Source organism: Mirounga angustirostris, unplaced genomic scaffold, assembly GCF_029215605.1.
Source record: "Mirounga angustirostris isolate CCGP_5_RB_7025 unplaced genomic scaffold, mMirAng1.0.hap1 SCAF_11, whole genome shotgun sequence".
NCBI lineage: Eukaryota > Metazoa > Chordata > Mammalia > Carnivora > Phocidae > Mirounga > Mirounga angustirostris.
In genome coordinates, this window is record NW_026991719.1 from 72,617,284 (window position 1) to 72,641,458 (window position 24,175).

At 35.7% G+C, this 24,175-nt stretch overlaps 1 protein-coding gene across 2 annotated transcripts in view; it reads left to right on the forward strand.

Moving 5' to 3' along the window:
* KLHL4 (kelch like family member 4) overlaps nucleotides 1–24,175 on the forward strand; it is a 171,499-nt gene that overhangs the window by 95,103 nt on the left and 52,221 nt on the right. For both annotated transcript variants that reach the window (XM_064574317.1, XM_045880176.2), the window contains 5 exons: nucleotides 536–703; nucleotides 1,135–1,271; nucleotides 4,544–4,740; nucleotides 10,142–10,354; nucleotides 13,022–13,208. In XM_064574317.1, coding sequence (XP_064430387.1) covers nucleotides 561–703; nucleotides 1,135–1,271; nucleotides 4,544–4,740; nucleotides 10,142–10,354; nucleotides 13,022–13,208 — 877 coding nt within the window. In that variant the 5' untranslated portion in view covers nucleotides 536–560. The remainder of the gene's footprint in view (nucleotides 1–535; nucleotides 704–1,134; nucleotides 1,272–4,543; nucleotides 4,741–10,141; nucleotides 10,355–13,021; nucleotides 13,209–24,175) is intronic.

Sequence of the window (24,175 nt, forward strand, 5' to 3'; positions counted from 1 at the left end):
ATCAATTATATCTCAATAAATATGGGAAAAAGATATAAAAGATGGAAATTGTATATTTTTTTGATGGGGCTGACATTGTAAAGAATTTTATGGAACTCTTAAGTTTGAGATTCTTCAAGAAACACATAATGAGTATTCCATGGAGAAGCTTCAGGACATAATTAAATTTGAAATGTATTTTGAATCATCACTACAATTTTATGCCTAATGGCATAATTGTAATACCAATAAAAACCAAAGAAAGAGGCTAACATTTTGAAATTTATGTTTGTGCATATAAAAATTACCACTAGCCCTTCAATGGAACTATACATATTTATGGTTCCATTCCAAGTATAACTATGAACTATGGTACTTCACTTTAATGGAAAATTAGACAGTAATCATAGTGATTGGAGGACAAATTTTAATTTAACTTTAATTTAACTTTAATCCAGTATATTTCTTTTAGAAGTTGGTGTGTCCAAATTTCCACTGGACATTTGCACACTCACTAAGAGAATAAACCATATTCTCCCTCTTACCCACCTTTCAGATTGGATACACAAAATCCTGAAGAAATGAATGTCAACAGATCTGAGGAGCAGTTCCATGCTATAAACCATGCAGAGCAAACTCTCCACAAAATGGAGAACTACCTGAAAGAGAAACAACTGTGTGATGTACTACTTATTGCTGGACACCTCCGAATCCCAGCCCATCGGTAAGTATCCTTATGCAGACAGATCTGAATTCCATGAGTATAGCATGTGAATGAGAATGAATTGGTCCACTGAAAACAAATTAGAATGCTGAGGAGAATATATTTTTATCTTCCTACATTGAAAAAGCATTAGCATATATGATCCATTTCCCTGTGTGATATTTAGAAGAGCCAAACTTCAGAGAAATTGATGTAAAACAGCACAAACCCTCAAAAGAAAATCAACCTACTTAATTTACCTTTCTAATTTCACTACACTTTACTAAACTCTGCAAGATTCATGCAGATAACAAACTCAGCAATGTTACAAACTATACAAGATTCATGCAGATAACAAACTCAGCAGTGTTACAAACTTACTGATTGTACTTCATGATTTTCAATGAAACTACTGACTAATTTAAGTTCCTATGAAACATTCCTATTTCAAGGTTGGTTCTCAGCGCAGTGTCTGATTATTTTGCTGCAATGTTTACTAATGATGTGCTTGAAGCCAAACAAGAAGAGGTCAGGATGGAAGGAGTTGATCCTAATGCACTTAATTCCTTGGTGCAGTATGCTTACACAGGTAAAGTGGCATGTATTAAGTCATTCAATCCTCACAATAGCCCTACATTATATAATCTACATTATTATTCCAACTAGAAATGAGAAAACTGAAGGATCTACCTGTTAGGTAACTTTCACAAGGTAGTAAGGGGCAGAATCAGAATTTAAATTCAGTAGTATAAAAGAATAGGAGGTAAATAATAAGTTATAAAAATTTTGACCATGAGAGAATAAAGCTATTTTAACACAAAAATACAAGGACATGTCTGTCTCTCTCTTGAATGGTGTGGGTACATTCTCATTTTTTAAATATATATATAAAATAGAGTATGTGAGAGGGGAGAGGGTCAGAGGGACAGGGAGAGAGAATCTCAAGCAGACACCATGCTCAGCACTCAGAGCCCAATGGGGGCTTGATCCTAAGACCCAGAGATCATGACCTGAGCTGAAATCAAGAGTTGGACACTTAACTAACTGAGCCACCTAGGCACCCCCATTCTCTTTTGTAAAAACTAGAATTGTAGTATTCCAACTCTATATTAGAGACATAGTCTCTTCCTTTGAAATAATAAAGTCATATTTACTCAAACTATAAGACAAAGGTAACAAGATGAGTTTGGAAGCCAATAAGTATTTATTTATATATTCCAACTTTAATGAGCAATAATTGGCAAATATAATTGTATATATTTAGAGTATACTATGTGATGATTTGCTATACATACACAAGTGGAATGATTACATAGATGAAGATAATTAATGCACACATTATCTCAAATAGTTAATTCTTTTTTTGTGGTGAGAATGCTTAAGATATACTCTCAACAATTTTCAAGTATACAGTACCCAATACCATATTATTAACTATAGACACCATGTTGTACATTAGATCCTCACAACTATTTATCTTATAAATGAAAGTTTACACCCTTTGACCTACATCTCCCCAGTTCCCCCTCCCAGCCCCTAGCAACCACCAATCTACTTGCCATTTCTAAGAAATCAGAGGAAAAAAAAATATAGATATATTTCCCTATCCATTCAATTGTTGAAGGACATTTAGGTTGGTTGTTTCCATTTCTTAGCTATTGTAAATAATAGTACAACAAACATGGGAGTGCAGATATCTCTTAAGATCCTGATTTCATTTCTTTGTATATATAATCATGAGTAGGGTTTTTGGATCATATGGTAGTTTTATTTTTTAATTTTTTTCGCACCACCATACTGTTTTCCATAATGCTGTATTAATTTACATTCCTACAAACTGCATAAAGGTTCTCTTTTCTCCAAAACCTCACCAACATTGGCTATCCCTTCTTTTGATTTTGATTTACACTTTCCTGGTATTTAGTGATGTTAAGCACCTTTTCATATCCCTATTGGTCATTTGTATGTCATTTCTGGGGAAAAAAAAAAGATCCAGGTTACTTGCTCTTTTTTATTTTTACTTATTTTTTATTATTTTTAAAGATTTTATTTATTCATTTGAGAGAGAGAGAGGGAGAGCATGAGGGTGAGTGGAGCAGAAGGAGAGACAGAAGCAGACTCCCTGCTGAGCAGAAAGCCCCCAATGCAGGGCTGGATCCCAGGACCCTGAGATCATGACCTGAGCCAGAGGCAGACACTTAACCAACAGAGCCACCCAGGCACCCCTACTTGTTCTTTTTTAATTGGATTATTTGTTTTCATGCTATTGAATTATATGAATCCTTTATATATTTTAGATATTAACCCCTTATCAGATATATGGTTTGCAATATTTCTCTCATTCTGTAGATTGCCTTTTCAATATATTTTATATTTCCTTTCTGTGCAGAAGCTTTTTAGTTTGATGTAGTCCCACTTGTTTATTTTAGCTTTTGTGGCCTGTCTTTTGGTGCATTACCAAGAAATTATTGCCAAAACCAATGTCAAGGAGATTTTTTGCTGTTTTCTTCAAAGAGTTTTATGATTTTGTTCATTAAGAAATTAATATTCTCCTGAATAACCAGGCCAAGTTTCAATGTCTGTAGCAGGTGAATCTTAGATCTGAATCTGAGAATAGTTTATAACTTCTCTGGGTCTCATGAGATATGGGCAGGTCTCTCCCTTCAAAATCCATGACAAAAAACAAACAACTCAAGAAAGTCTGCTGATGGACAAGACCATTTCACCACATATTTTAGAGGTTGAAACAGATATAGAGCATCTCACAGTATGTATTTACTCTTTCATTTATGCTTATAAAACCATATAGAATCCATATTAAGGCATTTTACAAGGAGAAAATATAAAGAAATAGTTTATAGTACATATACTCCATATGAAATATCATTTTTTATAACTTACTTATACTTTGGCTAAAACAAAAAAAAGAATATAACAAAATGCAAAATAACTTACATTCCCAAAAAGTCATCAACAATGCTTCCTTTGAAAATTTTATATGTATGTGCGTACATATATATTTAAATATATATATATATTATATTTCAATATAAAGGAAATAGCTTAAATAGCTCTGATCTCATTAAAAAAAATCTCTTCACAGATATTTTCAAACAGAGCCAGTTTTTTATACCTAAGAAAATGATCATACAAACATTTATTTGAGGACTGTTAGCAATATTATTTTTCTTTTGAGACAATACCAGGTATCAGTTCCAGGCATAATATCTGAGCAAATTCATCCTTATCAGCTAATAAATGCAGACAGACACACAAAAATATAGACATATAACCTCAATGCTCTACTTAGTTATCAAAAATTTTTCCATACAAATGATAATTACCTGTATGGTCGTTGTACAATATGACAAAATACTCCTTGAGTCATAGTATTTACAGTTTTTTATATAAGATTTATTATTTATTTATTTATCTATCTATCTATCTATATGTTTACTTATTTATTTTATTTAGGTGAAAGAATTGTAGATTTTTCTTTTTTCTTTAAATTCAATTAGCCAACATACAGTACATCATTAGTTTCAGATGTAGATATAAGATTTAGATGAGGTCTAAGATGACAAAGAAATAACAAGTTGCTGTTCTTTGCAATAAAGGTGTTCACTGTTCATTTGCTACAGTTGTCTTTGATAATCTAGTCTGGCTCCCTTCAGCCATCTTATTAATATTTTTACAGACTCCCTTGCATATGTTGGCTTTTAAAAGTATTCCCATAGTGGTTACTGTGCACTAGAAATGATAGCCCTAGTAATGAGAGAAATTGAAAAATTCAACTAGTTAGCACATATGTGTCTTACTTTGGGGACATATAATCATTCTTTACTTTTTCAAACCATCTAGGTGTTCTGCAGTTAAAAGAAGATACTATTGAAAATTTGTTGGCTGCAGCTTGTCTCTTGCAGCTGACTCAAGTCGTTGAAGTCTGCTCCAATTATCTCATAAAGCAGCTCCATCCTTCAAACTGCTTAGGAATTCGATCATTTGGAGATGCCCAGGGCTGTACAGAGCTCTTAAGTGTGGCACATAAGTACACAATGGTAAAATAAATTATTTCAAATTAACTTGTAGTAATATTATATTAACACAATATCTAACTTGCTGATTTGTTTACTGATATGTATGTGTACATGTGCATATGTGTATGTGTATATAAATATATAATGTATGAGTGTGTGTATATATATGCACACAGCCTTTCCAATGTAAAGACTATGATGTTGGGATAAAATTGAAGAGCAATATAAATTTATTTGCAAATGACTTGCACATAGTGGATATTAGATAAAAATATTTGGTTGAGCTGTACTCAAGCAAGTTTCTCATTTTTTAAACTGAAAAGGTTTAATTAAATCTCAAATCTTGGAGAAATGAGAATACTGCAAAAAATTAAATCATATAAGGACATATTTCAAGTCATATCCGCAGTATTAGGAAAATCTACTGTCCGTGATTTCTTTTTCTTTAAAGATTTTTTATTTATTTGACAGAGAGAAAAAGAGAGAGAGAGCACAATCAGGGGGAGAGGCAGGCAAAGGGAGAGGGAGAAGCCTGATGTGGGACTCGATTCCAGGACCCTGGGATCATGACCTGAGCCGAAAGCAGATGCTTAACTGACTGAGCCACCCGGGCGCCCCATCCCTGATTTAAGGTTTTATTTACATTCCAGTTAGTTAGCATACAGTGCATTATTAGTTTCAGGTGTACAATTTAGTGATTCAACATGTACATACAGCACCGGTGCTCATCACAAGTGCACTCCTTAATCCCCATCACCTATTTAACCCATCCTCCCACCTACCTGCCCTCTGGTACCCATCAGTTTGTTTTCTATAGTTAAGAGTTTGTTTCTTGGTCTGTCTCTCTTTTTTCCCCCCGTGATCATTTGTTTCTTAAATTCCACACATGAGTGAAGGCATATGGTATGTTCCTTTCTCTGACTGACTTATTTTGCTTAAATACTCTGTAGCTCCAACCACATTGTTGCAAATAGCAAGAGTTCATTCTTTTTGATGGCTGAGTAATACACACACACACACACACACACTATTTCTTCTTTATTCATTCATCAGCTGATGGACATTTGGGCTCTTTCCACAATTTGGCAATTGTTGATGATGCTGCTATAAACATCAGGGGGCATGCATCCCTTCAAATTAGTATTTTTGTATTATTTAGGTAAATACCTAGTAGTGCAATTGCTGGATGATAGGGCTGTTCTATTTTTAACTTTTTGATGAACCTCCATCCTGTTTTCCAGAGTGGCTGCACCAGTTCACATTCCCAACAGCAGTGTAAGAGGGTTCCCCTTTCTCCACATCCTCAACAACATCTTTTGTTTCTTGTGCTGTTAGTTTTAACCATTCTGACAGGTGTGAGGTGATATCTCATTGTAATTTTCATTTGTATTTTTCTGATGATGACTGATGTTGAACATCTTTTCATGTATCTGTTGGCCATCTATATGTCTTCTTTGGAAAAATATCTATTCATATCTTCTCATTTTTTAATCAGATCATTTGTTTCTTGTCCTTGATTTTTTGTAATATCAGAACTTTAGTTTCTAAAATTGTATACATTATGATTTCTAATCAAAGTTAAATAACATTCAATAAGAAAAAGAATTCAATATAAAAAACATTCAATAAGAACAAAAACTAATTAATATATCAATATTAACTGGAAGAGCTTAAGAACTATCAAAATCAGCCAATTCTACTGAATGGATATTTTATGTCTTAACAAAAATATCTATTTTGGTTAAAAACAACTTGTAGTTCAATCCTTTAACTTAACTAACTTAAAATCCTTCTCAATTCTATAAGTAATTATAATAAATTACCTGAACATGTTTGTATGTGTTAATTCTTTTAAAATTGGATGGGATAAGACTATCTTTATTCAGTCAAATTATAGTGACATGAAATATAGATTACAGGGAGACCAGAAAAAGTAGTCAGAGGATATTAAATTACCATTAATGCTAATAATTCCCTGATGCAAAGAAGAAAATGAACTTTTGGGGCACCTGTGGCTCAGTCGGTTAAGCGGCTGCTTTTGGCTCAGGTCATGTTCCCAGGGTCCTGGGATCAGGCTCTCTGCTTAGCAGGGAGCCTGTTTCTCCCTCTCCCTCTGCCTACTTGTGCATGTGTGCTCTCTCTCTCTCTCTCTCTCTGTCAAATAAATAAATAAATAAATAAAATCTTTAAAAAAAAGAAAATGAACTTTTGAACCTCTGAAGCAGGAAAAATATGAGATGGATCTTTCTGTAAAATCCGATCAAAAAGATAAATCTTTCAAGCTAAGAAAATTGCTATGGTTATTTAAGATTCAAAAACAAAAAGGCAAGTACATAAAAGCAAACAATAGAGAATCACATCTAAAAATAAAATTAACATTATGAGTTTATGATTGAGAGGCATATAAACAATATTTTGTTAACATTTAATACAGATCTTAAATTTTTAAACTTTCCAATATTTGAATTCTCTAAATTTTCCTGGTAAAACTTTCTCCCTCTTTTTCCCATCCTTGGTCATTGTTCAAAATTTGAAGTTTCAAACAAAGTCCTCAAACTATAGCATTATTGGGAGAATTATATTATAATGGATTGACGGTTTAATATATGTTACTGAATCATACTATTTATATTCCTATGTGCTAAATACAGATGCCATATAGTCTATAGGAACATCAGTTATATAGTTCAAAGAATGATCCTACCACAAAAGCCAAACATGAAAACTACCTGTTAATTTACTTAAATTCTTAAACTAAGTATTAAGTTTCCTGTCTGTTATCTTACTCTCACTGTCAAAACACATTCTGATAAACAGCTTGAATTATTTTTTTGTTGCTCAAAATGAACTTGTCTTCCTTTTCTTATGTGGCTGAAACTGAATGTTAAAGCGGGATGTGCAAAAAGCACATTACTGCTGTCTCACTTAACTCCCTTTCTTCAGTTATTTTAGTATCTACTATAAATAAAGCAAAGGAGGAAAGGTCTTGCTATAATAATGTTTTTGTAATACTGTATTGATATTATTAAAATATAAGTAATTTTAATTTTTAAGAATAATGTTGAACTCTCAAGACTCAATTACAAACATTTGAATATTAGACTGCGTAAAACATCTCCCTCCCTAATGTGAATGAGCTTCATTCAGAAACATCCTCACAGATACACGCAGAATAATGTTTGATACAAAGTCTAGACACTCCATGGGTAAGTCAAGTTGACACATTAAATTAGCCATCATAATTCCATAAATAGTAGTCTGCACAGATGAAACACTCAGCAAGTATGTTATATTTATCTAGTAAGTTTTACAACAAAGTAAGTGTGGATTAAAAAATGAGTATCAAACCTCTTGGAAAGGTGTATAGAAGAAAGTGTTTATCTTGAAATTAGAAACAAAATAATTCCAAAATAAAACAATTTAAAATTATTCTTTAAGCTTAACTAAATATTTCTCTACAGTACTGGATATTGCAGTGCCATGTGTATACTTTAAATCAATATATTTATTTTTTTATTTAAACTAGGTTACTATATTGCCAAACAATTTTCAGTAGCCTCATTGGGAAGTTTCTCTGGAACCATAACAAATTCTATCATAAACTCTAATTTCTTGCTAAATAAATTGACCATTATATAAACTATTTGAATCATTTCTTAACTTTTTCAAATGCATAACCTAATTTGATAGATTTTTCTATGATCCACATTAACCACTGAGTAGGTTTTACCAACTGGGCCAATCTCTCTCTCTCTCTCTCTCATTTGCTTTCTATTTTTCTTTTCTTTCATTGGAGAGTGGATAGAAAGGAGAATGAGATATAGGGTCTTCCGTCATATTGACATAACGATATAAACTCTCAGAGTTTACATACACTACCAGTAATAGGTAACTATACATTTTTAGAGTTTTATCTTTTCCTTAACCCATTCATAAAAATTATGTCACTTATGAAAGGCAGTTGCAGTGTTGAGCAAAATGGAGTAGACCTAAAGACTTAGGCTTGAGTCTATACTTTGCCATTTATTGCACAGGAGACCAAACAATTCACATAGCCTATTTTCTCATCAGAATGATTTCACCTCCTACAAGATCATATTGGTGATGACTTAATGTTTTGTTTTGGGGTTTTTTTTGACTATATGTTTGTGAAAGTGTGATGTGCTGTACAAATGTAATGTATTATTAGTTATAGTACTAGTTCCATTACTTTGCTGTAGGTGAGAGGGTTTTCAACCAGGGACATCTGCTACATTAAAAACAGTAGTCCTCTCTTAATTGTTTACCTTAGTCACAAGAGGGCTCTTCATTTAAATAGACAATTTAGCTTGGAATTTATGGTACCAGGGCTCCCTGATGGGTCTATCAAAAATTGGTTTTTGTATGAATAATTTTACTATTAAGCTAACTCAGTTCCACAATGACTAAACTCTGAGTGGAGCTGAGGGAGTGATTTGATTTATCCAAGATTCCCCCCAATTTATTTAGAGGCTGTTTTAAGCTGCTTCAAGAATATCTCTTTATTTTGCAACATAAATTACCAACTAGACAGGTTTATCTCCATTTTGGAAGTATATCACATTTAAAACTTAAGATTTTTTTTTTACTATGAAAAATGTTGAAAAAGATAATTGTGTTGTCATAGAAAAATATGCAACATTATAAATAAGAAAAATATATATAGTGGTGTATTGAAGAAAAAAATTTGAAACACAGCTGCATGAAATTTGATACTTGATAAAATATAACACTGTGACGGAAGAGAGATTTAAGGAATAATATATAAAAATTGCAAGACAACCCCATTCACCCCCCAAAAAAATAACTCCATAAAAGTCCCTTTTAGATTGTCCTAAATCTGTGTATTATCCATTGTAAAATATACATTTGCCTTGGTTAATAGATTATGCTTTTCCATAAGAGAAAAGAGTTTTTCATCAATCTGTTTGTCTCAACTCAAAGGAATTCAGTATGTTGCCCCCTCAAACGCACAGCCAGAGTTACCTCTCCCAGATCTTCAAGGTATCCTCCCCCTTGAAAATTTCCACCCTTTCTCTTAAGGGTTTTGGCTAAAGACCAACTCAACATCAATCACTTCTGGAGTCGTAAGTTGTTGCCACCTACAACAGCTAGGACAGAAAAGAACTGGTATCAACTCAGGCACTACCAATGTGGCCTATGAAGCAGTTAATCCCTTTACCTGAGTTCAATAAATAATTCTCAGGGGAAACATTTGGCTCCTCAACTTCAGAAGACTCCCTATGCCCTCTGTCACAGGCAGCAATGGCACCTATTTGTTATAAATGCATATACCTGTCCCTCTGGTCCTTTCTGAATTTTAACAAAGCAAAGTGTTCATATGCTTGTTTGGTTAGGACATTTCTAAAGTAGAAAGTTTAAGTAGAAAACCTTTCTTTTCTAGGAACACTTCATTGAGGTAATAAAGAACCAAGAATTCCTCCTGCTTCCAGCTAATGAAATTTCAAAACTTCTGTGCAGTGATGACATTAATGTGCCTGATGAAGAAACAATTTTCCACGCTCTAATGCAATGGGTGGGGCATGATGTGCAGGCTAGGCAACGAGACCTAGCAATGTTGCTTTCTTATATCAGACTGCCATTACTTCCACCACAGGTATGGAAATTTACCCAGGTAACATATAGTTCTAAACTACCACTAAACATAAATCCATTCCTTTTTTGTCTAGTTTTATTTTATTTATAGGATTTCTGTTAACTGGAGTGTATAGTATTTGTCTCACAGAAGGACATATCCAACCTTCAATTAGCACTATTTATGATGCAGGGAAAACAAGTATAAAAAAAAGCTACAGATAATCCCTAAAAAAAAATCTAAGAAAGCACATTCTTTAGTTTCAGTTTCTTCCTCATCAAACAGCACTTGTAAGAAGCAGAGAAAATGACTAGGCTCTTTTTTTTCTTTTCCTGCCCACCTTCTAGGCAAGCTGATAATAACCAATATAGTAGCATCCCAAAGTAGACTTTAGCAAGGAGTTAGTCTGGCTAATACTAACATGGTTAATTACCTGCTATGATTGAAATCATACTAAAGTAGCTTCAGATGAACTACAGAATCATTATAATTACATCCTTATCATACATGCTGTAAAAATGATTCTAAAAACAAACACCCTTGGATATGATTTGGGATTGACCTACCTCATACTGAATTTTAGTAAGTGAAGCTTAGTGAGGTTGGAGTGCAGTCTCATTATATACTTCTACCATTGGTGATAACATTTTTTTTTCTGTAGCAAATTGATCAACAGTAGATATCAATTGTATATTGTATATATATAAATATATTGCACATATGCACATTTCATATATTATATAGCCTGTGACTAAAATCATCAAACATCATCCACATTGGAAGGAGGAGCTTCATCTAGATCTAGTGGATCAGTAGTTTCATAAACATTAAAATTAATCAATTTTCAACAAATTACCAATTAAATGCTAATATTGAAAAATAGAATATTAATTTACTGATGATTTTTCTACTTTTTTTTTACTTTTATCTGTTAATTAAATCCATGGAGCTACATATTTACTATGAAGAATTTATCCATATGCAATGAAAGAACACTGACTGCTTTCTTGGGTATAGCAAATTTATTCAAAGGGCAAGGCAATGGTAACACCAAAAAGAGAAACATTAAAATATACATGTAATTTTAGAACCAAGGTTCAGAATCTTTGGAAATTTTATGTTTGTATGAATGTGTGTACACTTGCATGCCTTATTCTCATGAGAGGGTCTATATGATTTATTAGATTCTCTAAGGCAGTGCTACTCAAAATGACTGAGCTAGCAGCTTAGTATTTCCTTAGAGCTTGTTAGAAACCCAATTTTCCAAGCCCCCACCACAGACGTACTGAAACAATTTATGGGGGTGAGGACAAGGAATCCATGTTTTAATAAGTTCGCCAGATGATTCTTAGATATGCAAAAAAAATGAGATGCACTGGTATAATGGATCAGAAGCCCTTAACTTTATATTGCTTTTTCTATATGTTCTTTCAGCAAACTGGTTAGTTTGGACTTGTCTTACTTTATTGGAATGAGGAGAAATTTCCAGCCCAAACGCACAACCAATGGTCTTTGGCCTCCCATCCCTGAGTATGCCTTATGCCTAAAGTGTGGACTGTTGTGAACTTTTCCTAATGGTGGTAGTGGTGGGTAATATCATACAGAATATAGACCTTCCAAAACAACTTTAATAGTGACTTTAAAAAATATTCTAGAAATGAAATATATGAAGAGAATGGTGGTAAATCCCTGAAGAATATTTTGAAATAAAGTTACATAACTCAGTTTTCAAACTTATTTTCAGCAGCATATGCATTAAGGAAATGCTTGAGGTCTCACCAGCCAAGTCAAAATAGTGATCCATAAGAGAACTAAGCTGGGATTAAGCACTGGAGAACAGGAAATTTCAGGGAAGTTTTATGGGATGAGATTAGCATTTCCACTTCAAACTGCAATTCCTCTCAATGTCCTATGATACTGTAGACCCAAAACTCCAATGAACCAATATAAATGACCCTTGGTAAAATTCTGAAACAAGCTCTTCACTTTTCCTCAGCTCACCTCAGGAAAAATATTTTACTTAGCTTTTATCCCATTCAATGAGGGTCTTAGTGTCTGTCAGGCAATGATGGTTAGAAAGGATTGATCATCTACTATTGCTAATGTTTTGGCTACCCACTAACACATATGTTTTACTGATGTACACATGTACATGTACAGATAAAAAGCATCTACTTTCAGAATATTTTACAAAAGTGATTTGATGATAAAGATGCAGTTCTTTATGGGTGATATTACTTTATTTTAACTGGGCATGCTTGTACCAATTTCTCTAAATCCACCAATAAGGTGGCTGCTTATTTGGCTACATGCAGTAGACTGGAAGATGCTTGTTTTGTGTAGACATAGATAGTCTCTTGAACTGCTTTCAGTAACCCATTGTGAACTGCTTTCACTAATCCATTTTCTAAGTGTCTTTTCACTTTCACTTCTTGATATTATATGTGTATCTATTCAAAAGATATATAATATGTCAAATAAATCTGAACAGATCAGTAGCTACTACTATGAGATCTTTAATCATTTTAAATCATAAGTGAACATAAACATATGTTACTAAGTAACTTAAAATACTAACACTTTTACATTTGAATTAGCTGAAGTTTTCTCCAAGGTTATATAAGCAAAAATATGTTATTTTTAATGGTAGGTTATTTACTTCATATACCATGCATCATTACTTTTCAGTTACTGGTGGATCTTGAAAACAGCTCTATGTTTGCTGGTGATCTTGAGTGTCAGAAGCTCCTAATGGAAGCTATGAAGTACCATCTCTTACCTGAGAGAAGACCTATGATGCAAAGCCCTCGGACAAAGCCTAGAAAATCAACTGTGGGGGCACTTTATGCGGTGGGAGGCATGGATGCTATGAAAGGTAACAGGAATGATTAATTTAGAAAGTATCATTCAAAAAAATATATTCTAAACACCCCCCAAATTATGAAGGTGGAATTAAAGCAATATTTAATTTTGTGCATCTAAAGCTAATTTTAATAAATAGCATAATTTATGTAATTTTACAATTTTTTCTTAACTTATGGGGATATAATCCTTTAATTAGTGTTAGCTAAGCTCTTAATAGGTACTTTTATTTTATGGCAACAGTTTTTAAATTTGAGCATTTGCTTTGCAAAATAAGATGTTTTCAAGGAAAACTTACTTAAGGTTTATCATAAATAGAAGGGTTTAGCAAATTTGTATAAAGAAAAGCGTATTTGATTTTTGACAGAAATAGAAGAGGGGCCTTGCTGCAAGTTCCTATTAGATGCTCAAAGACCAGTTACACAGAATCTTGAAGTGTTGGTGCTACAGGATAGAAAACTGGTTCCAAACTGAGGTTCAGCTGCTCGCCATGTGAAAGTCAGTACTTGAGAGACAAGTAATGGTGGGAAAAGAAAGATTCAGAAAGTCAGCATCTTGGAAAGATGGTGGACTAATGTCTTGAAGACCATCTCCCCAGTATAGATGAAACCAGAGGGTTTTAAAAGAGAAGTTTGGGAAATGGTGGGGGCTATGTGCAGGGGAAACTTGTGCTCAGGCAGTTAATCATATGTCAACATGACCTTGAATAGACTTGCTGGGCAGCCGTTTTCAAATGTGGTCAGGCCTTATCTTTTGGGATAGTCTGGTCCTTCATTCCTTAAGGCCAATGGTCTGCAAAATCTCAAGGAAAGTAGGTTAATTCTATTATAAACCAAGGGACTTAGGTCAACAAACAAGGAGTGCATAAGCTTGAAGTAAGTTAACACTTAAGACCAGTTGGAGTGCTGTTACAAATCCCCACTTTCAATCCTTCATTCCATTTCTATGGAACATACATAGAGGTCCATCATCTGTAACTGCTTCAAGCTGAATTAGGGCAGACTATGGGTTTTGGAATGGAAGGATTTGACATGGGTGCAGGACTTAGCTTTTGGTTCCTTGTTCTCATGGAGGGGTATCAGGGGTAGTTTTTTTTTACCTCATTTTTCTACATTGTTTGGCACTACATGGCATCATTAACTTTATCTCCAAGTATAGTCTAAGGAATAGTAACAGTATAGTTAAGCCCAATTTTATCATTCCCTCTAAAACTGATCTGACACCAAGAGAATAGACCAGTATCAAAGAGAATAGATCAGTAAACTAGTCCCAGCCACCTTGGAAAAATGGGATGTTGTGGGCAAGGGCCTGTTGCAGCCATGTGGCTTGCTGCCTGATTTTGTCTCTCTAGGTTCTTACTTCCAAGGACTAGTTAATATAGGTACAGCAATTGGTGTTAGCTATTATATAGACTCTACCTTGTTCAGCAAGCAATCAGGTAATTAATAAGAGGCATTTATTTTTTTTTCCATACCTTCAGATGAATTTTATCTGAGTAACCTTTTTTTTTTAAGATTTTATTTATTTATTTGAGAGAGAATAAAACCACATGAGAGGGGGGAGGGTCAAAGGGCAAAGCAGACTCCCCGCCAAGCAGGGAGCCCGATGCAGGACTTGATCCAGGGACTCCAGGATCATGACCTGAGCTGAAGGCAGTCGCTTAACCAACTGAGCCACCCAGGCACCCTTATCTGAGTAATCTTAATAGCGGCTACACACATTGAAAGCATAGCAACACAAATGTATGTAAGCTATATAATATACTCTATTACTGAGGTTGCTGTACTTTCTTTTATTATTATTAACATATAATGTATTTGTTTCAGGGGTACAGTTCTGTGGTTTATCAGTCTTACACAATTCACAGTGCTCACCACAACACATATCCTCCCCAATGTCTATGGAAACAAACAAACAAAAAACAAAGGTTAATGCTTGGAGCAAATTATAAACCCAGTATCTGGTTCTAAGGGGTCCCAAAGAGAAGAGTTTTAGATGTCAGGCTCAAAGCATCTTCAGATGGAGTGGGAGCAGACACTGGCAATCTGATGGATTTTTATGGTTTATAGTTTAAATGTCTCCAGTGATTCTTTTGAGTGGCTCATAGAGCAACAGGCATGAAGATTGTCTATAAGAGCTATTGTGGCAATTTCTCTGAAGTTTCTCTTGAGTTGTCTAGCTTCAATTTTCAGGGCTTCAAGAAAAAGGGCAGTTTTATTTATTAATTATTTTATTTTAGTTTTTAAGATTTTATTTATTTATTTGCCCGAGAGAGACACAGCGAGAGAGGGAACACAAGCAGGGGGAGTGGGAGAGGGAGAAGCAGGCTTCCCGCGGAGCAGGGAACCCGATGCGGGGCTTGATCCCAGGACGCTGGGATCATGACCTGAGCCGAAGGCAGATGCTTAACGACTGAGCCACCCAGGCGCCCCTATTTCTTAATTATTTTAAGACAAGAGAATAGGAGAACATTGGAAACCTTATTTTGGAGAGTCATAGCCAGATATTGGAGGAAACCAGAAGAATTTAGATCCAAGCTAGTTTTATAAGGAAACAACAAACACTCAAAGATAATCAGAACTAGAATCTAACATTCATGAAGGTGTGTTATTGAGATATAATCTTTCTTTCTAAAGTCACCCTCACTCCTGTCAAAGATAGCCAAATTAAGACTGATTTGTTTATAAGTTTAGTTTTAAAAAATTTAATTAATTTTTACATAATTGTTTACATAAGTACAGCAAAAATGGTGATTGACCATAGAGATTGTTTTAAAACCTGCTTTGGTGGAAGGTTTTACAATGAATTTTAGATTAAACTTTTAATAGCCTCTCAAGGCCAGAAGCCAGGCGAAAAACTTGTCATCAGATTTGCCTGTAATACCTGTAGATTTGAGTGACTTCTTCTTTTCCTGAGGTCCCTGAAATATCTTGAGATTCCTGCACCTTCCAAGAACTGACATTTTTTACTCACCCAGTAAGGCTGGTGGGAACTCTGTAAGCAATGTGTCAGGCCAACATTTCCAAGGGTCTTTATTGGCTCCATACAGTCAACTTTAGTTCCTTAAAGCTGTCTGGTTATATCTGAGTTTATGTATGTCTTTCTTAAATATGACATTCCACTTAAAGCCTTGGTAAAATAACCAATGTTTCCAATGGTATCTTGTTATAAGGAGTACCCATTTTCATTGAATTTATGCAAATAATGATAATTACCATGATAGAAAGAATATTCCTTGAGAGTTTCCAAATTCTTCAGGGATCAGGTAGCAAGAAAAATAAATATTTCAGTTTGTTTACAAAATAATATTTTTTAAAGATTTTATTTATTTATTTTTGTCAGAGAGAGAGAGAGAGAGAGAGAACAAAAGCACAAGCAGGGGAGGGGCACACAGAGAGAGAAGTAGGCATCCTGCTGAGCAAGGAGCACAATGCTGGACTGGATCCCAGGACCCTTGGATCATGACCTGAGCTGAAGGCAGACATTGAACCAACTGAGCCACCTAGGTGTTCCTACAAAATAATATTTTTACCAAATTTCTGTAAGTCATAGATATCTTAAGAGAAAAAGATTCCTTAAATTTGGAAAACATTAGAGAAATAGCAATGATTTAAATAAGAATTATAAAAATATAATCATTTTTTAAGTTACTTAGTCCCATATTATTAATTCTTGCTCTGTTTCAATGCAGTTTTTCCATTAGTTCTGGAAATTCTTAGTTTAGTTTTATGATCTTAAAAGTATCAGACCTGCATGTGTCAAAAGTCCTTTTCAGGAAATTCCTTGAAGCTGAAATGCATTTTGCAAGAACAGAATAATTGCAAGGGACAAAAGATTCAGAAATGGCTATGTTTAAAAATCTGATAAGAGTTTATTATAATGTATTTGTCAAGGAAATGCAGTTATTTCGGTGATGCAGAACATTTTAATAATTAGAATTACATGTATTATGCCAAGATATATTAAAATTTTAGGAATTTTACATAACTTTTAAAACCATCCTGACATTTACCCACATAATATAACCTAAGAAAATTAATCATTATTTGTTTGACAATGCTTCCAGTGTAACTTAACATACCAAATAAACAAGACTAATAAATCAAAAAGACTTTATTTAGAATTTGAATTTTTAGGAAGTTTGTTAAGAACCTCAGAAGATTCTAAACTACATGCCTAAATAAGATCATAGATCACTATAAAATTTATATTTTATTATTTATTTAACCAAGGTGACAATAAGATCCCAAAGGCAAAAATAAAGGTTTACATAGTTGTTATCAAAACTTAGTTCCTTTAATATTGAGAAGATTTAGTAATCAAAGACCTAATTAAAAACAAACATAGAAACCTTGTTTTTCTGTGCAGATAAAATACTTTGTTTATAATTTCTTATTAAGAGCAGACCAACAGTAAAATAAATTTCGTCTTTTTAACAAAGTTAAGCCAATTTCTAGAGAAAAAACAAATTCCAATCTTATATCACTGTTCTTTTAAAATTCATTTATTCCAATCTTAGTGAGTCCTGACCATAAATATTTTTTTCCAAAGATTCCCTTCATAAACTTTCTAACTGCTTTTTTAATTCAAATTTTGTCATAACTCTTACCTCTCTATAAATAGCCAGTCTTATTTTAGGAAAAATTACTTTTCCCCTCAACAAAAATGTATTTTTATTCCTCATGCCTTTCTTACATATCTCCTATTTTCCTATATATAGAGTTGTTTTCCTTACCATTTCTAGCTGTCTCAATCACATGTATCAAAATTTTAACTCTCAGAAACCTTTCTCCAGTGAAAACTAAGTAGTAACCAGTTGTGGACGGTCTATTAGACCAGAATTTTTTAGATTGGCAAAATTATGAATATATTTTATATTTTATAAAATGTGATTTTTTTCATAGAACTTTTTAATAAAGCATAAGACATGCTTATTAGCAGATCCAAGCATATTTAGTTTTCTGTAATAAAAAGGTAAAATCAGATAAACCTATATTTAGTAATTAATGTTAAAACATTAACATTTTATCTTATTTTGTAAAGATTTGGACATCCAGTGAATTTAACCCAATTTATTATTTAACCTAGCAAAACTTCAAAGTTTCAAGTTACCAAAGATTTTGGAAGCTATTTAAAAGTTTACCTTTACACTTTTTTTAAAATCTATTCAACCTACTTGTTCTTAACAATTACCCATGTAAACTTCATTAGATAAAATCAATCATTATTTTAAGTAATTGTTATTGACAAATTGTAACAGTTACAACAAGAATTTAACTAATACATTCAGGTAGAATAAAAGCTAGTTATCTGCATTATATCTGATGATGATAACTCCAAAAGACATGTCTATTTTAATTAAACCATCAACTTTGATTGGCTTTAATAACAAATATGTTACACCCTTGTCCACTAAAAAGTCAATTAATTTGTTTTGCACTGTCAATTTTATCTGGGCCTCTTGTGGAGAAATCTGAAGTGGGCAGTTTAAGTCCAGGGGAGCCCTTGGGCCCCTTCATGTTGATTTAAGAGTTGTTCCAGTTTGAACCTCATAAGGATGTGGCCCAACAGCTTGGGGTGCTTTTTGCTCTTCAGTAGTGAGGCTAGGAGGAGCAGGAGTCAATGGTGCTGAAGGCACCAAGGATGGTATAGGAGCCACTGAGTGAGAGGCACCCATTGTGGTACAAGAAAAGAAGGAGAGGGAAGGCAGAGCAAGAGGCAGCAGGGGTGCCACTAGCAAGGCCAGAGGCAGATTTAGAGTTTGGACTAACATTCCTCCATCTCCGTTTTTTGTCTCTCCTTCCTGAAAAACAGTTTTTTTTTCTCCTTTGCTTTACAGCTTTCTGGTGGAGGTGGAAAAGCAGACAGTGGGTTGGGCATTGGTTCTGGTGTTAGTGCTTGCGCAGATGGAGTTAGGATTTCCAGTGTCTGCCTGTATTCCTCCTACTTTTCTTTATTATTCTGATTATCAGGAAGGTCAGGTGTCTTAGATTTTTGTCCTCCTTATCTCTCTGGACCATCAATTACGTCCCTTTCTGTGCAGCATCTTTATTATGAAATAATATAAAAGCCTGAATGTAGGGAATTTCATGCCATTCATCTGATCTCTGACAAAACAACTCCAATTTACAAGAGTGTAATAATTTAGAGATCCATTTAATGGCCTCTTTCTTTCAAGCTCAAAACATACATATGCCAAGAAGTGTTACAATAAAATACTATTTTTTAAAGATATGGAATCATAACTATAAGTATGCCCGTCAGACAGAATTCACTCCAGTGTGCTCTCAGATGGAACAAAACTAAATCCTCCCATTCCTATGCAGATTCCTAAAACAGACAATCAGACAAACAGACAAGGTGCTTCTGAGACAGACAGATTCCTCTCCTTCAAGGAGAGACTCCTTCGATGGAATCACTTCTGAGTCACTTCTCTTACCAGTGGTGCCACAAATTGACCCAGAAAGGTCCAAATGGCTAAAAGCTCAGATGACATAGAAAAAAGACTCCCAGAATGCATGTCAGTGGACTGACTTGATCCTAGATCTCAGCTCAAACAGTTGAACAGATACATGTTTCTTCTCCACCAACAAAAAGCAAAAGTAAGCAGTCCACACCAGGTTGGAGAAGACAGGGAGCCTCCCTGAAACAAAAGGAGTTTGGGCAAATGCTTGGGAAAATCCTTCAAATTCTCCACCCTAGGGTTGACTAACCACAAGCAGATGGCTCCAACTATCATAGCCACCAGCTTGGGAAATGAATGGGTAAGGCCTGGCCCTGTCTTGGCCAACTGCTCCATCCCAGGAATCCCAAGGGGGCTAGATAAATTGTAAGCAAAACTCTTGGCTAGCTCACCAAAATCTCTTACCAGACAGATAACCATTTCCTAACTCAGGTTTGGCTGCTTTCCCCTTGAAAAACAATACTTGAGAGACAAGTAACGTGGGAAAGGAAAGGTTGCTTTATTCAAGAAGCCAGCTACTTGGGAAGATGTTGGACTAATATCCCAAAGACCATCTTCCCAGTCCAGATGAACCATAGAGTTTTAATGGGGAGGTGTGGGAAATAGCTGGCTATGTGCAGGAGAAGCTGGTGCTCAGGCAGTTCATTGTATGTTAACATGACCTTGAACAGACTTGTTGGCATCAGTGGCAGCTGTTTTCAAATGTGGCCAGGCCTTATCTTCTGGGAAAGTCTGGTCCTTCATTCCTCAAGGTCAATGATCTGCAGAATCTCAAGGAAAGTGGGTTAGTTTTAAGACTTAGGTCAGCAAACCAGGAGTGCATAGCTTGAAGTAAGTTAAACCTTAAGACCAATTGGAATGCTGTTAACATTGATAAGGTCAGCAATTTAAACCTGGAAAGAAGTAATGATTTTACATAAGAATTTTATCAAAGGGAATAGGGACAACTTTCTGAGGCCATCATGTCTACTCTGAACCCTTCTGAGAACCCATTTTTCTATATCTCTGCCTTTTTCGACTTGATTTCTTAGTCTGTGGACCCACGTTTCCAAGACGATGAGGCAAGAATTTTATAATTAAGATATGGGTTGTGTAGAAATTAAAATCAACCTACTTAAAATCTGCCAAATCATGCATAGAAATGTTATTTGATACCTTATAGAAAATAATGCCAAAGTCAAAATTCTGTGCCACTGGAGGGGCGCCTGGGTAGCTCAGTCATTAAGCGTCTGCCTTCGGCTCAGGTCACGATCCCAGGGTCCTGGGATCGAGCCCTGCATTGGGCTCTCTGCTCAGCGGGGAGCCTGCTTCTCCCTCTCCCACTCCGCCTGCTTGTGTTCCCTCTCTCACTGTCTCTCTCTGTCAAATAAATAAATAAAATCTTAAAAAAAAATTCTGTGCCACTGGAAACCAATTCTTTCTTCTGATATGTATAATTAGAAACTGAAAGATGGTATCAGAAATTTGCTAATCATAAACCTATAAAACAAAAGCTTGTAAATGCAATTATTTATAAAGTAACTACACAAAACTAATGCTCTTCAGAAAATAACAAATGCCATGAGATCCTATAATTAATTGCAAGTCTGGTAACTTGATATTTTATTACATTTCGTTGAATAGAATGAATATTAACAACACATTAAAAGGTGTCTAGTTTGATATTTAAATTTAAAGGGAACTACATAAAAAAAAGCAAGCATAGTTATCCTTAGTTTCTAATTAAAAATAATAGTTTAACCTGCAAAGTGAAAAAAATGGAACATTTTGTGGGTTTTTTTGTTTGTTCCCTATTTTTGTTATTTTCCAGCTTCCTGTTGCTTAAGTTATATTAAAAAATGAATGTGTTACAAAAATAGTAATAAGTATCTACAGTTCCTTATCAGTTTTTTTAAGAATGACAGAAATGGGAGGGGGGGAAGATGGCAGAGGAGTAGGGGACCATATTTCAACTGGTCTCCGGAATTGAGCTGTATATCTACCAAACCACTCTGAGCAACCACGAAACCAGCCTGAGATGTAAGAAGATCTGGATCTCTACAAACAGAATATCGCAGGTGGTTGGTTTTGAGGTAAGAAGCGGAGAGCCATGATTCTGTGGGGAGATATCGGAGGATAAATGGCAGCGGGAGGGTGCCTGGACGTGGGGATCCTACACCGCCAGTGAGCAACAGCCTCGCGCGCTGCAGACAGGGCACAGACTCGCAGACCGGTAGCATCAGGAAAGAACTTTAGGGCAGCCTCCGGGGTGGAGGACCAGTGCGGTGGGGTCGTGCGCACGTGAACCGCTGGCCCCCTGGACAGAAACCGGAGCGACGGTTGCGCGGTGCACCGGGGTCCCACAGGTGAACTGCAACCTCCGGGGTGGAAACCCCAAGCGGCGGAGTCACGCGCGCGCAAACTGGGAGCAGCTGGTGGTTTTAGAAGCAAAAAGGGCAGAGACATGCCCCGATCTGGAGGCAGGACTGGGGGTGCTGCAGAGGGGCACACAACCCAGGCTGCTGCAGTTTATAGCAGCACAGAAAGAAACGGAGACAGTGTGGCCTGGAGAGCTCACTGAAGAACAGACTGCGGTGTCTCTGCTCTGAGGCAGAGGGTAGGAAACGGTCTCTTGTGCTCTGACTCCCGGAAGAGATGCAGAAAGCCACCAGGGAAAGGCTCCCGAGAACAAAAGCCCCAAAGACTGATTCCCACTGAGCCCATCCCCCACCACAGGGGCACAGGGCAACACCGCCCAAACAGGGTTGCCTGAGTAACAGTGCGGCAGGCCCCTCCCGCAGAAGACAGGCTGGGAAAACAAGAGGCCAGCAACCCTAAGGTCCCAAGAAAACAGGTGCATCTTCCTTGGGTTCTGGTCAATAATTTAGACTCTATACATTCCCTCAAACATCCATCAACAGAATGACTAGGAGGAGCCCCCAAAACAGAAAAGACTCAGAGATTATGACTTATGCTGCAGATTTACAAATGGATGCAGATATAACCAAGATGTCAGAGATGGAATTCAGGCTAGCAATTGTGAAGACAATGGCTAGAATGGAGAAATCAATTAATGGCAACATAGAGTCTCTAAGGGAAGAAATAAAAGGGGAATTGGCAGAACTTAAAAATGCTATCAATGAGATCCAATCCGATCTAGATAATCTAACAGCTAGGGTAACTGAGACAGAAGAGAGAATAAGCGATCTGGAAGACAGTATAATAGATAAAAAGGGAAAAGAGGAGGCCAGGGAAAAACAACTCAGGATCCATGAAAATAGAATCAGAGAAATAAGTGACACCCTGAGGCGTTCCAATATCAGGATCATTGGAATCCCGGAGGGAGTGGAGAGAGAGAGAGGGCTAGAAGATGTATTTGAGCAAATCGTAGCTGAGAACTTCCCTAATCTGGGGAATGAAACAAACATTCAAGTCCTAGAGGCAGAGAGGACCCTTCTTAAGATCAAGGAAAACAGGCCAACACCCCGGCATGTAATAGTAAAACTTGCAAATCTTAGAACCAAGGAAACCATCTTAAGGGCAGTTAGGGGGGAGAGATTCCTTACGTACAGAGGGAGGAACATGAGAATAATGTCAGACCTATCCACAGAGACCTGGCAAGCCAGAAAGGCCTGGCATGACATATTCAGGGTACTAAACGAGAAGAACATGCAGCCAAGAATACTTTATCTGGCAACACTGTCATTTAGAGCGGATGGAGAGATGCAGAGCTTCCACGACTGGCAGAAGTTGAAAGAATATGTGACCACTAAGCCGGCCCCGCAAGAAATATTAAGGGGGGTTCTATAAAAGGAGAAAGACCCCAAGAGTGATATACAACAGAAATTTACAGGGACAATCTATAAAAACAACATCTTCACAGGCAACATGATGACAATTAATTCATACCTTTCAATAATCACTCTCAACGTGAATGGCCTAAATGCTCCCATAAAACGGCACAGGGTTGCAGATTGGATAAAAAGACAGGACCCATCCATATGCTGTCTACAAGAGACTCATTTTGAACCTAAAGATACATCCAGACTGAAAGTGAAGGGATGGAGATCTATCTTCCATGCCAGCGGACCTCAAAAGAAAGCTGGGGTAGCAATTCTTATATCAGACAAATTAGATTTTAAACTAAAGTCTGTAATAAGAGACACAGAAGGACACTATATCATTCCTAAAGGGTCTATCCAACAAGAAGATCTAACAATTGTAAATATCTATGCCCCCAACATGGGAGCAGCCATCTACATAAGCCAACTGTTAACCAAAATAAAGAGTCATATTGATAACAATATGTTAATTGTAGGAGACCTCAATACTCCACTCTCAGCAATGGACAGATCATCTAAGCAGAAAATCAACAAGGAAACAAGAGCTTTGAATGATACATTGGACCAGATGGACCTCATAGATATTCACAGAACATTCCATCCTAAAACAACAGAATACTCATTCTTCTCGAGCGCACACGGAACTTTCTCCAGAATAGACCATATACTGGCTCACAAATCAGGTCTCAACCGATA